This window comes from Neomonachus schauinslandi, chromosome 5 (assembly GCF_002201575.2).
Source record: "Neomonachus schauinslandi chromosome 5, ASM220157v2, whole genome shotgun sequence".
In the NCBI taxonomy this organism is placed as follows: Eukaryota; Metazoa; Chordata; class Mammalia; order Carnivora; family Phocidae; genus Neomonachus; species Neomonachus schauinslandi.
In genome coordinates this window covers 7,367,256-7,385,322 of record NC_058407.1, presented here as the reverse complement: position 1 = coordinate 7,385,322, position 18,067 = coordinate 7,367,256, and the positions used below count along the sequence as shown (strand labels likewise).

The window sequence follows — 18,067 nt, the reverse complement described above, 5'->3', positions numbered from 1 at the left end:
GCCCCCTGCCCCCCCCACCCACACCTGGGTGCCGGTAACTGGGCAGCCCACCCTACTCCTCGGGCTTGGCTGTAGGGACCCTGCACAAAACTGATCTGAACTCCGTCCTAATGAACGGATAGGGAGGCCCCCGACGAACCAGGTTTAGAAGCTGGTGGACTGGAGAGGCGAGCAGGGGATGCACCAACTCCGCACTGCTGATTTCTTTTTTTTTTTTTTTTTTTAAAGATTTTATTTATTTGACAGCGAGAGAGGGAACACAAGCAGCGGGAGTGGGAGAGGGAGAAGCAGGCTTCCCGCGGAGCAGGGAGCCCGATGCGGGGCTCGATTCCAGGACCCTGGGATCATGACCCGAGCTGAAGGCAGACGCTTAACGACTGAGCCACCCAGGCGCCCCCGCACTGCCGATTTCTTAAAAAAAGAAAAAAAAACCAGTGCTAGTCGTGACCCACCAAACTGATCCTGTCAACTGCAGTTTAAAAGACACTGTCAGCTGATGAAAAGTTTCGGTCAGGGCCCCAGTCCGCAGACGCGCCCTTTGCGTCGGGCCCAGACTCCCGCAGACTTAACTTCCTGCAATCTGACCGTGACAGGGTGACAATCGCGCCCCGGCACAAGGTGGGCGGGACTAGACTCCGGTTTACCGCGCTGGGGGCGGGGCGGGGCGGGGCGGGAAGTGAGGTCAGCTGAGCGGCCGTCGCGGCTCGCGCTCATTGGCCGGGGGCGGTGCTTGGAGGTTCCTGCGATGCTGCCTGGCGCCTAGTGTGAGGTTCCGCGCCTCTGCTGTTCGCCCCGTGGACTCTAGAGCCGGGCTGCGCACCGCCGTCCTATCCGCACGCCCCTTCCCGCACCGACTTGTCTGGTAGGTGGCGGCGGGGGTCCCGGGAGGGCGGGCTCCTGGTGGGGCTGGGGGGCAGGGACCAAGGGCCCCCGAACCTGCTGCTGGGGGTAGGGGATGAGATTCGCGGCCCCGAACCCTTCTCGTTGGAATGACTCGTTCTCTCCTCTGGGCGCCCCAAAGGCTCGGGGCAGCAACCCGGGTCCGCGAGTCCACGTAGCGGCTCAGCCCGCCATCGCCGTGTCACCCTTACAGAATGGGTTCAGAGGCGCGTACCCAGCCGGGAAGAGCCCTGGGAACGCACCGGGCGGGGGGCGGGATTGAGAGGCAGGGTAAGTGGGAGTAACAGAAAAAGCAGGATCGGTCTCCACGCAATCTGCTTTTTCGGTTTTCCTTTCTCACTTCTCTCCTGCTTCGGTCATTACCGGCTGTCAGATAGCCCCTGGCTTCAAGTTCTGCCCTAGCCCGGGTCTGGTTCCCTTGAGTCTAGAGCATGATGTTGGAAAGCAGGTGGTCCTGGGTGAACTTGGACTACTTCTTCCCATTCTTGAAGCTTCAGTTGTCTCATCCTCGTAGGGTGGCAGCGGGGCGGTTCTCTGAATGACCTCTGCAGGCTCTCTGTCAATCACTGAGCGTCTTTCCCCTGGAGCAGGTGTCCTGCTAGTACAGTGGCAGCTTTGAGGTAGCCTATACTCATTTAGAATCTTATTAGCCCGGGAATAGCTGAGTGTCTTTGGGCAATCACCTCACTTTTCTGCACCTTGGTTTCCACATTGGTAAAATTGGGCAGCTGTCATCTGAGCATGAGGCCTCCTCTGACCACTGTGTTTCAGTGTGTGTTTCACCAACTCCCTCATCCTTCTGTGCTTGTTTTACAAGTTTATTGATTGTTTGTTTCACCTACTAGGGACATAAGTACCATGAATGCAGTGATTTTTGTCTTAGACACTGCTGTATTTCCCCGGTCTAAAACAGTGCCTTGAATGTGGTACTTAAAAAATAATTAGGGAATGGTGCTTGAATAAGAACAGGTGTTGTTTGTGGTGCCTGTGGTTCCAGAATGAGTGAGTGGCAGGCAGCCTTCTTACCCAGGACTGTGCCTCCTCCTTTCCTGCCCCAAATCCCTTTTTCTGTCCTTTTTTTTTTTTAAGATTTTATTTTTAAATAATCTCTACACCCAGTGTGGAGCTTGAATTTACAACCTCAAGATCAAGAGTTGCATATTCCACTGACTGAGCCAACCAGGCGGGCCCCATCTTCTGTTCTGAGGACAGAAGTCAGAGAGGGAGAGAAACTGCAGAAGTTTCACAACTCCCCTGACTGCCTGGGCTTCCTTAACCAGACACCTTCCTGGGGTCCAGGATGGGGTGTGTTGAAAGAGAATGGTAAAGACCAGCCCCTTTCCCCAGGCATAATGCCTAACCCAGTTCTTTCTCCCTACAGCAAGGAGGGGACCTCCTTATCTCTATTTTACAGGTGAAAAAACTGAGGCTTAGGGGCGCCTCGGTGGCTCAGTCGTTAAGCATCTGCCTTCGGCTCAGGTCATGATCCCAGGGTCCTGGGATCGAGCCCCGCATCGGGCTCCCTGCTCAGCGGGAAGCCTGCTTCTCCCTCTCCCACTCCCCCTGCTTGTGTTCCCTCTCTCGCTGTCTCTCTCTCTCTGTCAAATAAATGAATAAAATCTTTTAAAAAAAACAAAAAAACAAAAAAACTGAGGCTTAGAGAAGCTGAGCACTTTGCCCCAGGGCCCACAGACAGAGGCAGAGCTAGGGCTCTAGCCCAGAGTTCTAGACACTGACCCCTGTGCACTAAGCATTCCTATATTGCCAATATTATCTGTTTTCCTCCCTCCTACCATCCCACAGTGTTCATTGTGTGTCTGGTGGTCACAGGCCCTGGGCTGAAACTGGGCTCCAGGGCTCCCCAAAGCTGGGTTCTTGGTATTTGGAGGCCATGCCATGTCAGGAAGTTGCTGTTTACCTGCACTCTTTATTTTATATAACCAAGCTCTGGATCTCACCTCTCTCTGGGTTGCTTTCCTAGCTCTAGGATCTTGGATATGGATCTTCTTCAGTTCCTCTTTGTCCTGCTATTGTCTGGGACAGGAGTCACAGACACCCTGAAGACCTCCCTGGACCCGAGCCTGGAGATCTGTATCCTTTGGGGTGGAGGTGGGGTTAATAAGCTGTTTCTGAGGGGGATAAACAGTCTTTCTGTACCCACAACCCCTCGGATTCCAGGGTTGGAGCAGACCCAGCCTATGAGAACAGGGTAAAGGTGAGGTGCTCTAACCAAACCTTGATCAAGTCAATTCTCTTCTGATCCTTAGCTTCCCCATATGTTAAATGGAGAAGACAAGGCATACTTCTCAGAGCCACAAGGTTCTCTGAGGATTGTGCATGTGCTTTGCATCTTGTGGGTGAGACCCTGGGTGGAGACTCAGGCCCTGGCATACTGGGCTACCTGCTCTGGGCCAGACCTTAGGGACACAAAGAAGAAACTCGGACCAGTCAGTCCCTGCCTTTGAGGAACTCACAGACCTCACGCTGTACTCTGTAGTCAGCACTTTAATGAACCATGGTTGGGGAAGAGGGGCAGGGAGAAACATGGTGCTGTGACTTTTGAACTGGGTCTTGAAAGAACAGAAACTCATGGAAAAGGGGGGTTGGTGGCATCCCAGGTGAAGTGTACAGTGTAAGCAGAGGAGTGGAGGTTCTGGGAATAGTGAATGGTTACAGCAAGTAGCAGGAAGACCATGGGGAGGGGAGGGCAGAAGCCAGGTCCTGAGGGTTGTGTTCAGGGTGTTGGATATAGAATCCTATGTGAAATGGACGAAGGATAGGTTGCAGGATGCCCATGCCTCTCAGTCTGTTTCTTCCCTGGAGGTGTGGGGAGAGGGGGAGTGTCTCAGCCATGGGCATCTATGGCCCTTGCAGATACTTGCTGGTTGGGAATGGGCCCTCTGGACTGGGGCCACTGGATTGTCCAGGCAGGAGTATGGGTGCCAGCCCCTTAACTTCATGCTGCTCAGACAAGAAGATGTTTGAGGTGAAACGGCGAGAACAGCTGCTGGCCCTGAAAAACCTGGCACACCTAAACGATGTCCACCAGCAGTACAAGATTCTTGACGTCATGCTCAAGGGGCTCTTTAAGGTGCGTGTGGGCATGGGGCAGCTCAGGGCAGGCCCAGTCTTCGATCTGGGCACTGACGGATGGTTAGGAGTTCCCTAAAGGGCTGGTGTTCAATGAGGGGAACTACATGCACAAAAGACTGGAAATAGGGTTTAAATAAATAGGACCATCTGTGAAGGGCTCTGCAAAGCCACTCAGCCCAGGTGGGGTTCCCTCAGGTGCTGGAGGACTCGCGGACAGTGCTCATTGCTGCAGATGTGCTCCCAGATGGGCCCTTCCCCCAGGACGAGAAACTGAAGGATGGTATGGTCTTCCCAATCTTCCCTTTCCTCTTCCCCACCACCTTGATCTTCTCTAGCTGCTTCTTCCCTCCTATTCTTCTCACTCTCTTTTTCTCTGGGAGTATCCTCTTATAACACCTTCCAAGTGGTTCCCTTGGGTGTATGGATACTTAATCCATATTTCTCTGGGCATTTCTGGGCTTCAGAGCCAGTTTCTGGGCCCCTGACATGGATATTTCCTTTGCACTGTACTGTGGTTGGGGCAAGGGAAACAGGGAGAAACCTCTACCCATGACCCCACCTCAGGGATTCTTGCCTTTTCTACCATCCTGACCCTTGTGGTAGAGAAGGCAAGGGTTGTTACCATTTATAGAAGAAAAAAACTGAGCTCTATTGAAGAGACTGGCCAGTGGGGGCAGTTAAGAGTGCTCTTTACTACTGTTTTAAAGCCCCAACCCCCTTAAATCCTTTTTGAGACAAGGTGGGAAGAACAGATAAATAAGATAATGTTCTGTGTGTCCGTTCGTCCCCTCTTCCAAGAATCGTTCTCCTGTGGTAATTCCCCCTCTCTCCGGTTAATTGGTTATATTCTAACAATAAAATTTGTTAGGTTACCCTGTCTGAGAGAGGATGGAAATAGCGCTTATATATTAAATGATGGGTACTTTACAAACACCATCTCAAATCTCTGCTCTGAGGAAGGCACTGTTGCCTCCGTTTTCCAGATAAAAGAGGACAAGTGGTTTGCTCTTGCAAACCTGTAAACCAGGCTAACTCCTGAGTTCTTTGAGGTTCAAGCTTGTTCTGAAACCCAGAGGTCCCTATTCCACTTGTCTTGGACCCAACCTGGCATATCTTTGGCGGAGTCCACTTATCTTTCTCTGTGGCCTGGCCAGTGTTGGTGAGGGGTGCCTGGGCCTTATCTGCAGGGATGGCTCAAACAGGGACTTCCAGTAGGGCTGGGTTTGTAGTTCTATTTCATGACAGCCGAGGTGGGGGGGGACCTGCTGCCATGATGGGCACACTAACTTATTCTGAACTGATCTGTTGACTAGAGGAAGGACATTAGTAGGAAAACTGGTGAAATTCAGTTAAGGTCTAATGATTAGTATCGATGTTAATTCCCTTGTTTAGATAGTTGTACAATGGTTATGTAAGATGATAACATGAGGGAAAGCCAAGTGAAGGAATTTTATGATGTATGATGGAAGTCTAAAGTTATTTTACTATAAATCTCAAGAAGCATTTAAAATAAAGGGGTGCCTGGGTGGCTCAGTTGGTTAAGCATCTGCCTTCGGCCCAGGTCATGATCCCAGGGTCCTGGGGTTGAGTCCCGCATCGGGCTCCCTGCTCAGTGGGGAGTCTGCTTCTCCTTCTCCCTCTGCCTGTACCCCGAGCTCATGTGCGCACGCTCTCTCTTGCTCTCTAAAATAAATAAATAAAAATCTTTTAAAAAAGTAAAAATAAAATAAAATAAAATTGGAAAGATATTTAAAAAAAACAAAAACAAAACCCTAATGTGTTCCCTGGTCATCCTAATAGACCTGCTCCTCACATACACTGCAGTTGTGTTAACAATGGGGCCTGGCTCTGGATAGTTTGAGGCCAAGTTGGGGAAGTCGGACCCAGCCAAGCCTCACATGACGCATGTGTCTTCGTGTGCAAAATGACACCCACCTCTCTGGTCCCCACAACAAATGAGATATAGCATGGCCTTTGGAGTTAGACCTGGGTTTGCAGCCCAGATTTGCCACTCACCAGCCATCTGAGCCTCAGTTTCCCATCTGTACAATGGGAATAGTAGCTACATCTCCCTTGAGGTGGTTTTGAGGATTCAGTGATCTAGTGGACATAAAGCCATTAGCATGCACTGCACACGTGGTCAGCACCTGTGGAGAGTGGGCACAGTTCCCTGCTCTGATTAGTAGGCTTAGTGGGCTTCCGTTCTTTGAAGGGTGGCTGGGGCTGGCCAGGCGGGCAGTAGAAGGGCATCTGCCCAGGCCACTCATCAGGATCCTCTCGCCAGCTTTCTCCCAAGTAGTGGAGAACACGGCCTTCTTCGGTGATGTGGTGCTGCGCTTCCCGAGGATTGTGCACCACTACTTTGACCACAATTCCAACTGGAACCTTCTCATCCGCTGGGGCATCAGCTTCTGCAACCAGTCGGGCGTGTTTGACCAGGGGCCCCACTCGCCCATCCTTAGCCTGGTAAGGACTGACTGGGGCAGAGGAGGTTCAGGAGCCCTCTGCCTGGTGGTGTATCATGAACCTTGCATCTGCCTTCAATTGGGCCTGAATGTCAGCCCTTGGTTGTGTTTTCTGATAAGCCTCAGGGCACCTTGAGATCCCGTCTGTGCTGACCTGGGTCCCTAGGGGTCATCACCTGTTCCACATCTGCCTAAGCCTTGGGCCTGGGTCCCACCATGGAGAGAGTGGCCGTGGGTAAGGAGTCAGGAGAAGGCAGAGGATGACTAACTTTTCCTCATCCACAGATGGCCCAGGAGCTGGGGATCAGCGAGAAGGACTCTGACTTCCAGAACCCATTTAAAGTAGACCGCCCAGAGGTAAGCTGCTGGGGCCTATGGCCATGTCTACTCTGCCTCTGCTGGGTCATGGGAAGCCCGGTCATATAGAGGCTGGGGCACCGTGAATGGAGCGTGAGGGCTTTCGACTTGGAGCCAGACATGCTTGGGTCTGGATGCGCATACCATCACTTGCTCATTGGTGCCTTTGGGCAAGCCACTGCCCCTGTCTTAGCCTCAGGCTCCCTATCTTTTCATGGGGTATGGACCCCAGCTGTGGGGGGCAATCAGAGGCTGTGAACACAGTAGGCATCCAACATCAAGTGGATGCGGGGGAGGTCAGGCCATGTTTCTCTGCCCTTGAGCCTCTGAGTGCTCAGCCAGGCTTCTGTCTCACATTCCTGCATATGCTTTCATCCTAGGGGACTGAGATGGGCTCTTAGGGCTGAAGGCTGCAGGGTAGGGTGACAGATGGGGACACACACAGTGGGGGGGGTGGGATTCAGAGGTGGCAGGGCAGGGCAGCAGGGGCAGGAAAGGCTGGAGGACTGGACTTGACAAATCCCAGGTTCTCCTCTGGTATAGGGAGGAGTGTCAGGGTCCGTGAGGGGTCTAGGATTTTAGCTTGCTACTGTTTCGTGGATGCTGACAGGTCAGAGACATCAGAGTTTATTACAAAAGAAGCAATGTCCAGACTGTTGGCCTGGTCATGTGGGTTCCCCATGTTCCCCAAGTCACCCAGAGGTGACCCAGAGGGGCCCAGGCAGATGCCGTGCATGCAGTGGGTTTGCATGAAGCTGAAGAATACGGAGTTTGTGATATTCACAGCCTTTATAGTGAACAGAAGCAAACCTGCTCTTTGGGGGCAGTCATCATGTCCCCCTTCCAGGTTGTTCTCTGCAAGCCGTCCTGACAAATGGCCTAGACAGAGGTGATCAGGGCTTTGCTTTCTTGGTGTACCCAGTGAGAACATTCAGGGATGCTCAGGGCTGTGGTTGATTGCCTCCCTCACAGTTCACCCCTCAGGCCTCTTGACTTAACTTAAATTTCCACATGAATGTATTGTTTAGTCTGATTGGTCTGATAGGTAGAGGCTAGGATCAAATATGTTCAGTTTGTCTTATACTGCCGTTTGATTAAGGCTGCCATCAACAGGACTCTTAAGCAGCAGGATGAAGCCAACCTGCAGTGTTGATCTCAATCCTCCAGCATGGCAGACTCAGCCAGCTATGATAAGTCCTAGGCGGGCCAGTAGGTCTTCTATTAGATAATCAGAATGTGGTCTGAGGCCAATCAGTTAGCCATTACTGTCCATGCAAGAGTTTAGACTGACCTGCTGATCTTTGATGTCATTGTCAATAATTACAGGGAGCAATAGATGGACCCAAAGCAGTCCTCATCCCCAGTAAAGGGACATTTCTTTTTTTTCTTTTTTTTTTTAGAGAGTGTGCACACATGCATGTGCTAGTGGGCGGGGGGCGGGGCAGGCAGAGGGAGAGAGAGAGAGAGAAAGAATCTTAAGAAGGCTCCATGCCTAGCATGGAGCCTGACATGGGGCTCAGGGCTCCATCTCACACCCCTGAGATCAAGAGCTGAGCCAAAATCAGGAGTTGGTTGCTTAACTGACTGAGCCACCCAGGCGCCCCAGTAAAGAGACATTTCATGGCCCACTGTTTCCCACATGTTATTGCTTGATTTGAGTCACCATTATATTATTGGCCTGAGCCCTGAGGGCAATGTCCCTGTGGAGTTGCAGCCTCAGTTGCCCTACTTGGCATAATGGCATCAGGAGAAGCAGATGCATGTGTATCTGTCAGATTAAACCAGGTCGTACTGCGGAGTGTGCCTGCACAGGGTCACCTTGGGAGCTGCTTTTGATGGCATCAAGCACATTAGAGTAGTTCACTACCAACTATGTCCGTGTGAGTTTTCCTATCACAAGGTTGAGAGTGACACACCCCACAGCTGATCACATTGTCAGCTGCAGCGGCCGCTTGGCTTGGGCAGACCCTAGGATTGTTTGCCAAGTGGCGGTGCTGGATCTGAGAGACCCAGAGGATTAATTGTTCCCTCCCCAGATACTAAGATTATTGCTACAAAATCAGGGTGTCACATCCCAGGACCTATAATTCCACTTTTTCTCCAATCATCCCCTACTCTCACCTGGACCTTTCTTTCATCCAGAAGGGTCAGATGTGAATGGGACAAGGGCATTTTTACAAAACATTCAGAGACACATTGTATCTTCCATCTTGGGCCACATGGGCCACTGTAGGGAGACTTGGAGGGAGCATACTCAACCAAGTGGTCATTATCCTAACCATCTCAGGTCATACCATCCCAGCCAGGGACTCTAGGTAGTCAAGCCAGAAATACGGAGTCCTCTGCTCTGTGCCCATCCATGGTGGCAGGTATGTCACCACATCTCGTACAATGATGCATTTAGGTGGTAGTGCCAGTTAACTGGACAGTGTCATCTCGATCAGTGTTTTGATTCTGGTTGGTCTTATCGGAGAATGGGCCTTACGATGGGCATCAAAACAAGTGACCTGGACTGTTAAACTGTCAACCACAGTTTGTTTCCATAGATTGTGGCCCCAGAGAAGAATGGTTGTCTTTGATCTGCCAGTCTATAGTCTTTTGAGGGGCAGGCCAGATGGCTAGGAGCTAATGACAGTCCGTAGAAATATAATGTGCATGGTGTTAAGAATGTTATCTAGGCAAGGGTGGTGTGGCTTCTAATTCAGATCATTATCTTACTGGCCTTGATGGCAGTTAGTCTTCCAGCATCGTCACTGGGGCTGGATGGCTGCCGCCGCCAGTAAACACCAGTGTCTAGGGTACCCAAAAGCGTCCCCAGGTTTGATGAGGACTGAGTGTATAGTGCTCATGGCTGTAATTTATTACAGCGAAAGGATACAAGGCAAAATCAGGAAAGGGAAGAGGCTCATGGGGTGAAGTTTGAGGGAAACCAGGTGCAAGCCTCCATGAGTCTCTCCCAATGGAGTCCCCCAGGAACATACTTCATTCCCCCAGCAACAAGATGTGACCTGTGAGAAGTTGTCTGTCAGGGAGGCTCATTAAAGACTCAGTGCCTAGAGTTTTTCTTGGGAGCTGGTCACTTAAGCACCCTCTGCCCAGTGCATACCAGAATTCCAGACTCCCAGGAGAAAAGCAGGTGTTCAGTGTAAACCACATTGTTTGCAGTTTAGGCTCAGTGAGCCACTCATTGATTAGGGTGGTGGGAGCCCTCCCAAAATCCAAGTTTCCAGACACCACCCAAGATCCAACCTTAGAAGCAGGTCTTTCAAAGGATAGCAGTCAGTCTGGCTATGTTAACTCTTCTGGACAGCACCATTAGCTCTTAATTTAGGTGAACACTCAGTGGACCAGGCATGAGTATTTAGGGGAACCTCTGAATCAAGGACCCCCTTGAACCAGGGGCTTTGCTTCAGGCAGCAGAATGGGAAATGTGGGTTTCCCTACTAGGGTTGCTGTCACTCCATCACATAACATCCCTCGAGGTTGCTTGCTTCCATTGCAACCCTGATAAATGGCCAGTGTAAGAGCAGTCAGGGCATACCCAGCAAGAATATGCAAGGACACTTAAGGCCATGGCAGATTGCCTTTCCCAGCAAGGGGCACCCACTGAGATGCTTCATTGTTGTGATGCTGGCTCTCCTTGCCCTGTAGGTCATGCATGCCTCTGACATAGGAGGAGGGTGAGAGCATGCACCAGAGAGAATGGGTTCTAGGATAGATTTAGTTTGGCTTTGTCCTAGTGTGTTCTGCTTGGAAATAACCATAACAGCAACATCCTTGCCTTACTTCTCATCGGCTGGGGACAGTCTCAAGATTTGACTCACTGTTTGGCCTCCTGTGTGGACCTGTCCCAACAGCAGTAGTTCAGGTTCAGTCAGCTCCCCGCATGCACTGTCCACAACAGGGAGTGCTCTGGGAGTCCTCTCCTACTGCTTACATACCCGTCACTAGAACGAACTTGTATCAGGCTGTGTACTGGCTACTGCCCCAGTCCAGAGGGAGCTGGCCCTCTCCCTGCCCTTCATATGCTTACAGTCTGTTGGGGAAGGCAGCAGGAAACAGTCCTGATCCAGCGCGATCACTGTACCAGGGGAAGAGGGGAGTGTGAGTGTGGTGAGCCGTGGAACCCCTGACAGGGAACCTGACCCTGCCTCAGCAGGTGGGTGGCGGAGGCTCTGGGATAAGTAAGACTCGCCTGGTGGACCACCTTGGGGAAGACCTTCCAGGCAGAGGGACTAGTTGCACAAAGGCTCGGAGGCATAGCACATGCATTTATTTATCATTCAGTGAGCATCTGCTAAATCCCAGGCATGAGAGAAGCAGACTAGCCCTGCTCTCCTGGGAGATAGTCAGTAAGAAACATACAGTATGGCAGGTGGTGAAAAAAAGCAGGGGAATGTGGTGATGGATTCGGGGATAAGGTGGAGGTGCAATTGTTACTTCACGTGACTCTGACACAGAAGGTCTTATTGAAAAGACCTGAACAAGGTGAGGGAGCCAGCCATGTATCTGGGGAAAGAACATTCCAAGCTGAAGGAGCAGCAAGTGCAAAGGCCTAGAGTTGGAAGCATATTTGGGGGAGGGGAAGACGTGAAAAGATAAGGTCAGAGTAGGCCAGATCACAAGACCCTTGGGGGGTCTTCTCAGGGCTTTGGCATTTACTCTGAGACACATGGAAAGCAGGGTGATGGGCTCTGACTACCCCTTTAAAGGATCAGCCTGGCTGTTGTGTGGAGGGTAGTTTAGGGGACCAGGGTGGGAAACAGGGACACTGATGAGGAGGCTACTGTGCTTGTCCATATGGGAGTTCATGGCGGCTTACACCAGGGTGACAACAGTGAGGATGGTGAGCTTCTGGTTGTTTAACCAACTGAGCTTAACGACTGAGCCACCCAGGCGCCCCGCTTCTGGTTGTTTAGAAGGTAGAGCCAATAAGATTTGCTAAGGAAGCAGATGTGGCATGAGAGACTCATTAAGAAGGACTAGAAGACTTTTGGCCTGCACACACGGAAGAATGGGGCTGCCATTTTCTAAAATGGGCATACTGTGGTGGGACCAGGTTGAGGCCTGGATTGGAGATCAAAACTTTGTTTCTGGACCTGGTGAGCATCTGAATGAAGACGTCAAGGAGGCAGTTGGAAATATGACTCTAGATTTGAGGCTGAAGCTGGGGCTGCAAATATGAGTCATGCCTGTGAAGGAAGGTACGGAGAGCCACGGCACAGGTCCTGTCCCATCACCCCAGGGCAGGTGAGTGTCAGGGCAGATAGAGCAGTGACCAGAGGGCTGAGGTCTGGGATGTGCCTGCAGGTAGAGGAGGGAGGATGGGGAGGAACAAGCAAAGAAGTCCCCGAGTGACAGTGGGAGAGTAGAAATGCAGGAGAGGATCGTTTTCCAGAGACCCTGTGAGGAAAGTGTAGCAAAGAGGGAATGAACGGCTTGTAGAATCTGCTGGATGGCTGAGGAGCATGAGGCCTAAGAACCGGCCACTGGATTTAGGAACATGGACGATGGCCACCAGAGATCCTAATAGAAGCTGTTTTGGTGGAGCAGTGGGGACAAAGATTGGATTTCAAGAGAATAAGAGGCAAGGAAGTGGACACAGCAAGTGCAGACTACCTTTGAAGAGCTTTCCTTTCAAGGGGAACAGACCAATGGGAGAATAGCTGGAGGGGGAGATTTTCATCAGGTGGGAGAGATTCAGCATGTTGATGGGGACAGCGCATTAGGGAGGAAGAATTAATGGTGCAGGGGCACAAGGGTTGTGGAGCTTCGTCCCTGAGCAAGTAAGGCAGGGGAGAGTTGCTGGCGCCCAGGGGAAGGGTCGGCTTTGCCTCCAAGAGCAGCTTGGGCACAGAAGCAGCTGGGGTGGTGGGTGTGGAGGTGGGAGCTTGTGGAAGTTGTCTTGTGAGTGCTTCTGTCCTCTGCAGTGGTTTGTGGGGAAGGAGTGGAGCAGGGTTGGGGGCTTGAGAAGGTGTGTCTGGGAGAACGGCTGAGCGAGCGGGCCAGGGAGACAACCTGGATTGCCAGGCCACACGAAGGGCCCGCTTGAGGTTAGCATCAGGAATTTAAAGTAGGCATTAGTTAGGCCTTGTGGGGAAGGGGTCTGTGAAAAGGAAAGGCAGTGTTTCCCTTCTGACCGAGCCAGGTTTGGGCTCCCCTGGTGAGGCTGAGCCAGCTGGGGTTGGAGGGCCCAGATCTTTTGACTTGCTCTACCCCAGCCAGAGCCACAGGGTCTGGGATCCTCTGTGACCTGGGGCGGGTTGGGGGGGGTGTGTGCTTCCAGCTCCCAGCTGCTCATCCCTCCCAAGAGGATCAGAGTTAACTCATAGGGACAGGAGGCAGAGTGTGGTAGGGGGGACACTGGCCGGGGAGGTGGAAGGCCTGGGGGTTAGTCCCAGTTGTACCTCCCACTTGCTGTGTGACTTAAGCATATCACCTACCCTTTCTGGGCCACACTTCTCTGATTTCACCTCATCTTCCAGTCTCATAGTTCAATCTAACATGGCAGGTAGATTGCTCCACAAGGTAGAACTTCTAGTTTGTTTTTAATGTCTACCTTGATCAAACGTTTGTCACATTTGCCCTAAGAACAAATAAAATGGGCATATTTCACAGCATAGTTAACCTGAGTTTGGGGTACTATTACTGCATTTCATATTCTAACATGATTCATTCGTTCATTTACCAAATACATACTGAGTGCCATCTACAAGCCAGGCAGGTCCTGTGCTAGGGAGTGATGGCACAGTGAGCGACACCTGACATCGTGCTCCTGTCCTCAGAGGGTGTTCTCTAGTGGGGGTGACAGGCACGAAGCATGTGATCATGAGGGAGGGTCCAGCCCCAGCCCCAGCTAGGAGTCAGGGCAGATCCCTGAGGGTGGAACTAACATGGCTAAGGGGGCAGGGGTTGGAAAGAGCATTCTGGGCCTGGACCACAGCACTTGCGGAGGCCTGGAAGTGGGAGCAACCAGGGAATCCGAGAACCCAAAGCGGGGAGTGTGAGGGAGGAGGAAAGCAGTGGGCAGTGGGGACCTGCAGATGCAGCGTGTGGAACTTGATCCTGAGAGTAATGCAGAGTCACGGAAGGGTTTAAGCAGGAGTGTGACATGGTCAGATTTGCATTTTTGAAAAGAACTAACTGCAGTGAGGAGAATGGCTCGAGAGGGACCCAAGTGGGTGCAAAGAGCTTTGGAAGGCCCCGAGAGTCATTGGGAGGGAGGTGGAGGTGGTGGTGGGGTTAGCGATAGGAGAGACGGAGAGAAGTAGATGAGTTTGAGAGAGACCTAGGAGTTACACTGAGCCAGGCCTTGGCCAAGGACTCGTGTGGAGGGAGAGAGGTGGGGGTGTGGAGCCTTGCTGTTCGCGAGGACAGGGACACTGGAAGAGGACTGGGTTTTGGGGAGATGGAGCCATGCCAAGTCTGGGGCTCGTTTGGGACATCTAGCGGCATTTAGATATGGAGATGCAGATTTGAGCGGTAACTGACACTGACTCCTAACAGAAGCCATGGGTTTAGATGAGCCAGTCTGCAGAGAGCAGAAGCCCTGGGGATTGCAGTTGAGGAGTGCCTCCACTGAAGTCCTCCTCCTCCCACCCTGGCTCGCCCTGTGTTCCTGTCTCACCAGGACCACCATCCATGCACCGTGGAAGCCACGAGCCTGGGCACTACCATCTTCTTTTCCACCTCTTTTTCAGGTTCTGCCAGTTTGACCTCTGACCCACTGCTTCCTGTGGGTGTACTCCGTTGCCTGGGCTTCTCTGCGGCTTGTTCGCAAGCAGCGGGATGCCTGTGGTCTCTTGCTCTCACTGGCTGCCCTCCCCTCCTCAGGGGTGTGGCACAGGTTGGGGGGCAGGTGTCTATGGTTGTCTTGGGCACTCAGCCCCCTCACCCTGAGAGGAGGAGCCCCATGCAGGTTCACACCCCAGCACGTGCCCCTCTGCCTGGAATGTCCTTTTCTTCCCTCACCCTGTTTGCTTGGTGAGCTCCTGGTTATCTTTAAGGACCCTCTAAGCAGCTTCCCCCAGGTTCATTGAACCATCTTGTCTGCGGGCTCCCTGAGGGCAGGGCCTGTGTCTAGGCAATCTTCCCACCGCCACAAGCCCACAGCAGCCTAACTCAGAGCAAACTCTTCGCTGCTGGCGGACTAAACCAGACTGCTCTGTTCTTCTCTCAGTTCATTTCCAGCACCGACCCTTTCCAGAAGGCCCTGAGGGAGGAGGAGAAACGCAGGAAGAAAGAGGAGAAGCGGAAAGAGATCCGAAAGGGCCCACGGATCTCAAGATCCCAGTCGGAGTTATAGCTGGGAACAGCCCAGGGCTCAAGGGGCCAGGAGGAGACAACTCTGGAGGAAGAGGCGGAGGCATCGACTGGTGGTGAGAGCTGGCCCCTGTGAACAGGGAGGTGGCATTTGCTCAGCCCCCTGGAGCCGGCTCTGCGCCCTAACAGAAGTGACTGGGCCACAGAGGACTGAATTTCCTTCCAGGGGCTTCCTTGGAGAGGGTGCCAAGGGGGTCTTCAGAGGATGCCATGCTACAGATCAAACCATGTCGAGATGCTGGGGGAGGCTGGAAGGATCCCAGGCTGGACTCTCCCTTTGGGTTAGGACCGCTGGCCAGCTGGCTGCCGCCCTTGAGGAGGGCTCTGAGCCACTTCTGGAAGTGCCGTGCCTGCTGCTGGCCCCACTGTGGCACTGTGCTGCCCAGCACAGGTCCCAGCCCCCTGCAAAGGCACAGTAAAAGCCAGCAGACCCTCTGGGCTAACAGAGGCCGGTTTGGGCCCCAGGGAGCTGTGAGCCCTTTCATGGGCCAGGGGCCTGGCAAGGCAGTGAAGCAGGGCCTTGGCTTAGGTCTCCTAGTCCTTTTTCAGCACTGTCCTTCATGAAGGAGTGTCCAAAGGTGTTCAGCCAAAGACTGTAGAGCAGCATGATCTCTGTCCCATCAGATATTGGGGATAGTCCATGAACAGGTGCAGGGTAGAATCAACGTGTCATCTCTGGCAACCCCAGGAGACCCTTGGCCTGTGGGTAGGCGATGTCAGGGGACAGGCTCTAGCTCTGCAGGAGGCTGTGCTTTGTAATGGCAGGGCTGCCCCAAGCTGGACTGGTCAGAGAGCTCCCCATGGCAGAGACCAGGGGCCACAGAGCAGGGAAGCTGCAAGGGAATTAGGCCCCGAATTGGCAGCTACCCTTTAATCATGTCCCTCCCAGGCAGAGGAGGGAGGGGCTCCGGTGGGAATTCCAGTTCAGTCTCTTTGACCTTGCCAAGCTAGGTCTGTGTCTTAAAAGGGGAGAGACATCTGACCATCCCAGAACCCTGCAGCCCCCCACACTGACAGAGTCCAAGAGAGATGGGAGTCTTGTCTCAGCCCCTCAGACTTGCTGAGTGACTCTGGCCCAGCCCTTCCCTGTGCTGTGGCTTCATTGACAAAATGAATCTGATAATGTCTGAACCCTCCGCCCAGCCCTAAACTGCTTCTCTGAGGCTGGAGCCCGCTTCTCAGTGACAGATGCCCTTCTCTGATGGTTCTTCTATCATCCTTTAGGTTTGCTGAGCATCCCTGTGTGCACAACTAAAGAGAGGGGCCCAATCTTAACCCATCTTCACCTCTGTCCCATCTGGTTCCCCTAATCCTCCTAGGCTCTTCCTTCTACACCTTCAGCCTCTCCATCTTGGTTGATTCCTTCCTCTCCATTCTCAAATGAGCCCAAATTTTCCCATCTGACACCTTCAAAGAAAGAAACAGAACTGCTCTGCTCTCCCTCTCTCTCTCCTTCCCTTTGATGCCTTTGTTGTGGTTACTAGTTCCTGGAACTCCGTCTCAAGTCTTACTGCAGGCAGAGCCTTCCCGCTTCCTTGGCAAGAGGTGTAACGGCCGAGGGCACTTGTTTGTCAAGCTTCCTTGCAGCCAGGATTCAGTCCTGTGAGCCCTGTGCCATCAACCAGATGTACCAGCCTGTGCGGGAGTTGCACTGGTAGGACTAGGTAGTGGCTGCTGGGACCAGAGGTAGCAGTGGGGCAGGGGATGGGGGCAGTTCTAGTGACCAGACTAGACTAACACCAGGGGTGCCCAGTGGTGGTGACAGTTATGTCTTCAGTGGTGTTTTCAGCATGGTCTTGGATAGTGTTCCTGTTTGCTGAGCTTCTAAGTCCAATCTGAGGCGCCCCTGGAGAGTCTGGGAGCTCCCCTATGTCCTCAGAGGCAGGGGTTTCCAACAGTGGCACTATTTACATTTAGGGCCAGATAATTCTTTGTTGTGTATATAAGGATGGCGTTCTGTGTGTTGTAGGATATCAGCAGCATTTTTAGCTTCTGCCCACCAGATGCTCGTAGCAGTCTCCAGACGTTACTAGATGACCCCAGGGGCAAAATCTCCCTGGTCCACAGCCCTTGTCCCTCCTTATCCCAGCCCCACATCTTCCTCTCCTATCCCATCACTGCCCCCAGAGAAATGTTGTTGGAAGCTCTCTGAGATGATCCTTACAGGCTTCTGGGCTGCTTTGTTGTCCTGGTTCTCTGTCCTCAGTCTGAGTCAGCTCTGTCTCTTCCTGATTCCTCCTCTTTCCTCACCTGCCCCTTAAATGAAGCATTTTTTTTTTTTAAGATTTTATTTATTTGAGAGAGAGCACAAGAGCATGGGCAGAGGGAGAAGCAGACTCCCTGCTGAGCACTCCACCATGTGTGGAGTGGGGGGGTCGGAGGACAGGGGGGCAATCCCAGGACCCTGAGATGAGATCATGACCTGAGCTTAAGGCAGACGCTTAACTGACTGAGCCACCCAGGTGCCCCCGAAGCATTTTTTTTTTTTTTTAAGCCTAGTCTCTCCTCTCTGCTCTTTTCTTCTTGGCAGCTGCATCCTCTGAGATCCCAAAGCCAATGGCACCTGCCCTCTTGCCACTGATAACCCTCAGTCCTTATGTTTCAGCTTATCCAAAAGCAAACTTGTTTCCCATCGCCAAGCTTAATCTCTGTGTCAAACCGTGGGGTACACCTTCTTGCCTAATCCTGGAGGAAGTGACAAATCCTGCAAGATTGTGGGGGGGAGAAGGTGACAGGCACTGTGAGCAGAGGGCTAAAAAGGGAGGCATCAAAGGTAGTAAATGAAAAAGCATATTCAAAGCTCGCTTCTCTGACCTGTAGTAATTGCCCAATCTGTGGTAGATCTCTGGATATGTGGTTGTCTGTCCCTCCCTTTCCAGGTGAAGAACCCAGGTCCTGAGGAGTGACTTGGCTAAGGCTGCTCCAGCCAT

General features: G+C 52.4%; 1 protein-coding gene across 1 annotated transcript; it reads left to right on the top strand.

Moving 5' to 3' along the window:
• The first annotated feature begins 756 nt into the window (after window positions 1–756).
• Window positions 757–17,436, top strand: CCDC134 (coiled-coil domain containing 134). Its single transcript, XM_021687733.1, has 7 exons — window positions 757–862; window positions 2,882–2,991; window positions 3,870–3,991; window positions 4,189–4,273; window positions 6,278–6,459; window positions 6,744–6,815; window positions 14,995–17,436. The coding sequence occupies exons 2-7, from the start codon at window positions 2,898–2,900 to the stop codon at window positions 15,118–15,120; spliced, it is 681 nt and encodes a 226-aa protein (XP_021543408.1). The 5' UTR covers window positions 757–862; window positions 2,882–2,897; the 3' UTR covers window positions 15,121–17,436.
• Window positions 17,437–18,067: the final 631 nt, after the last annotated feature.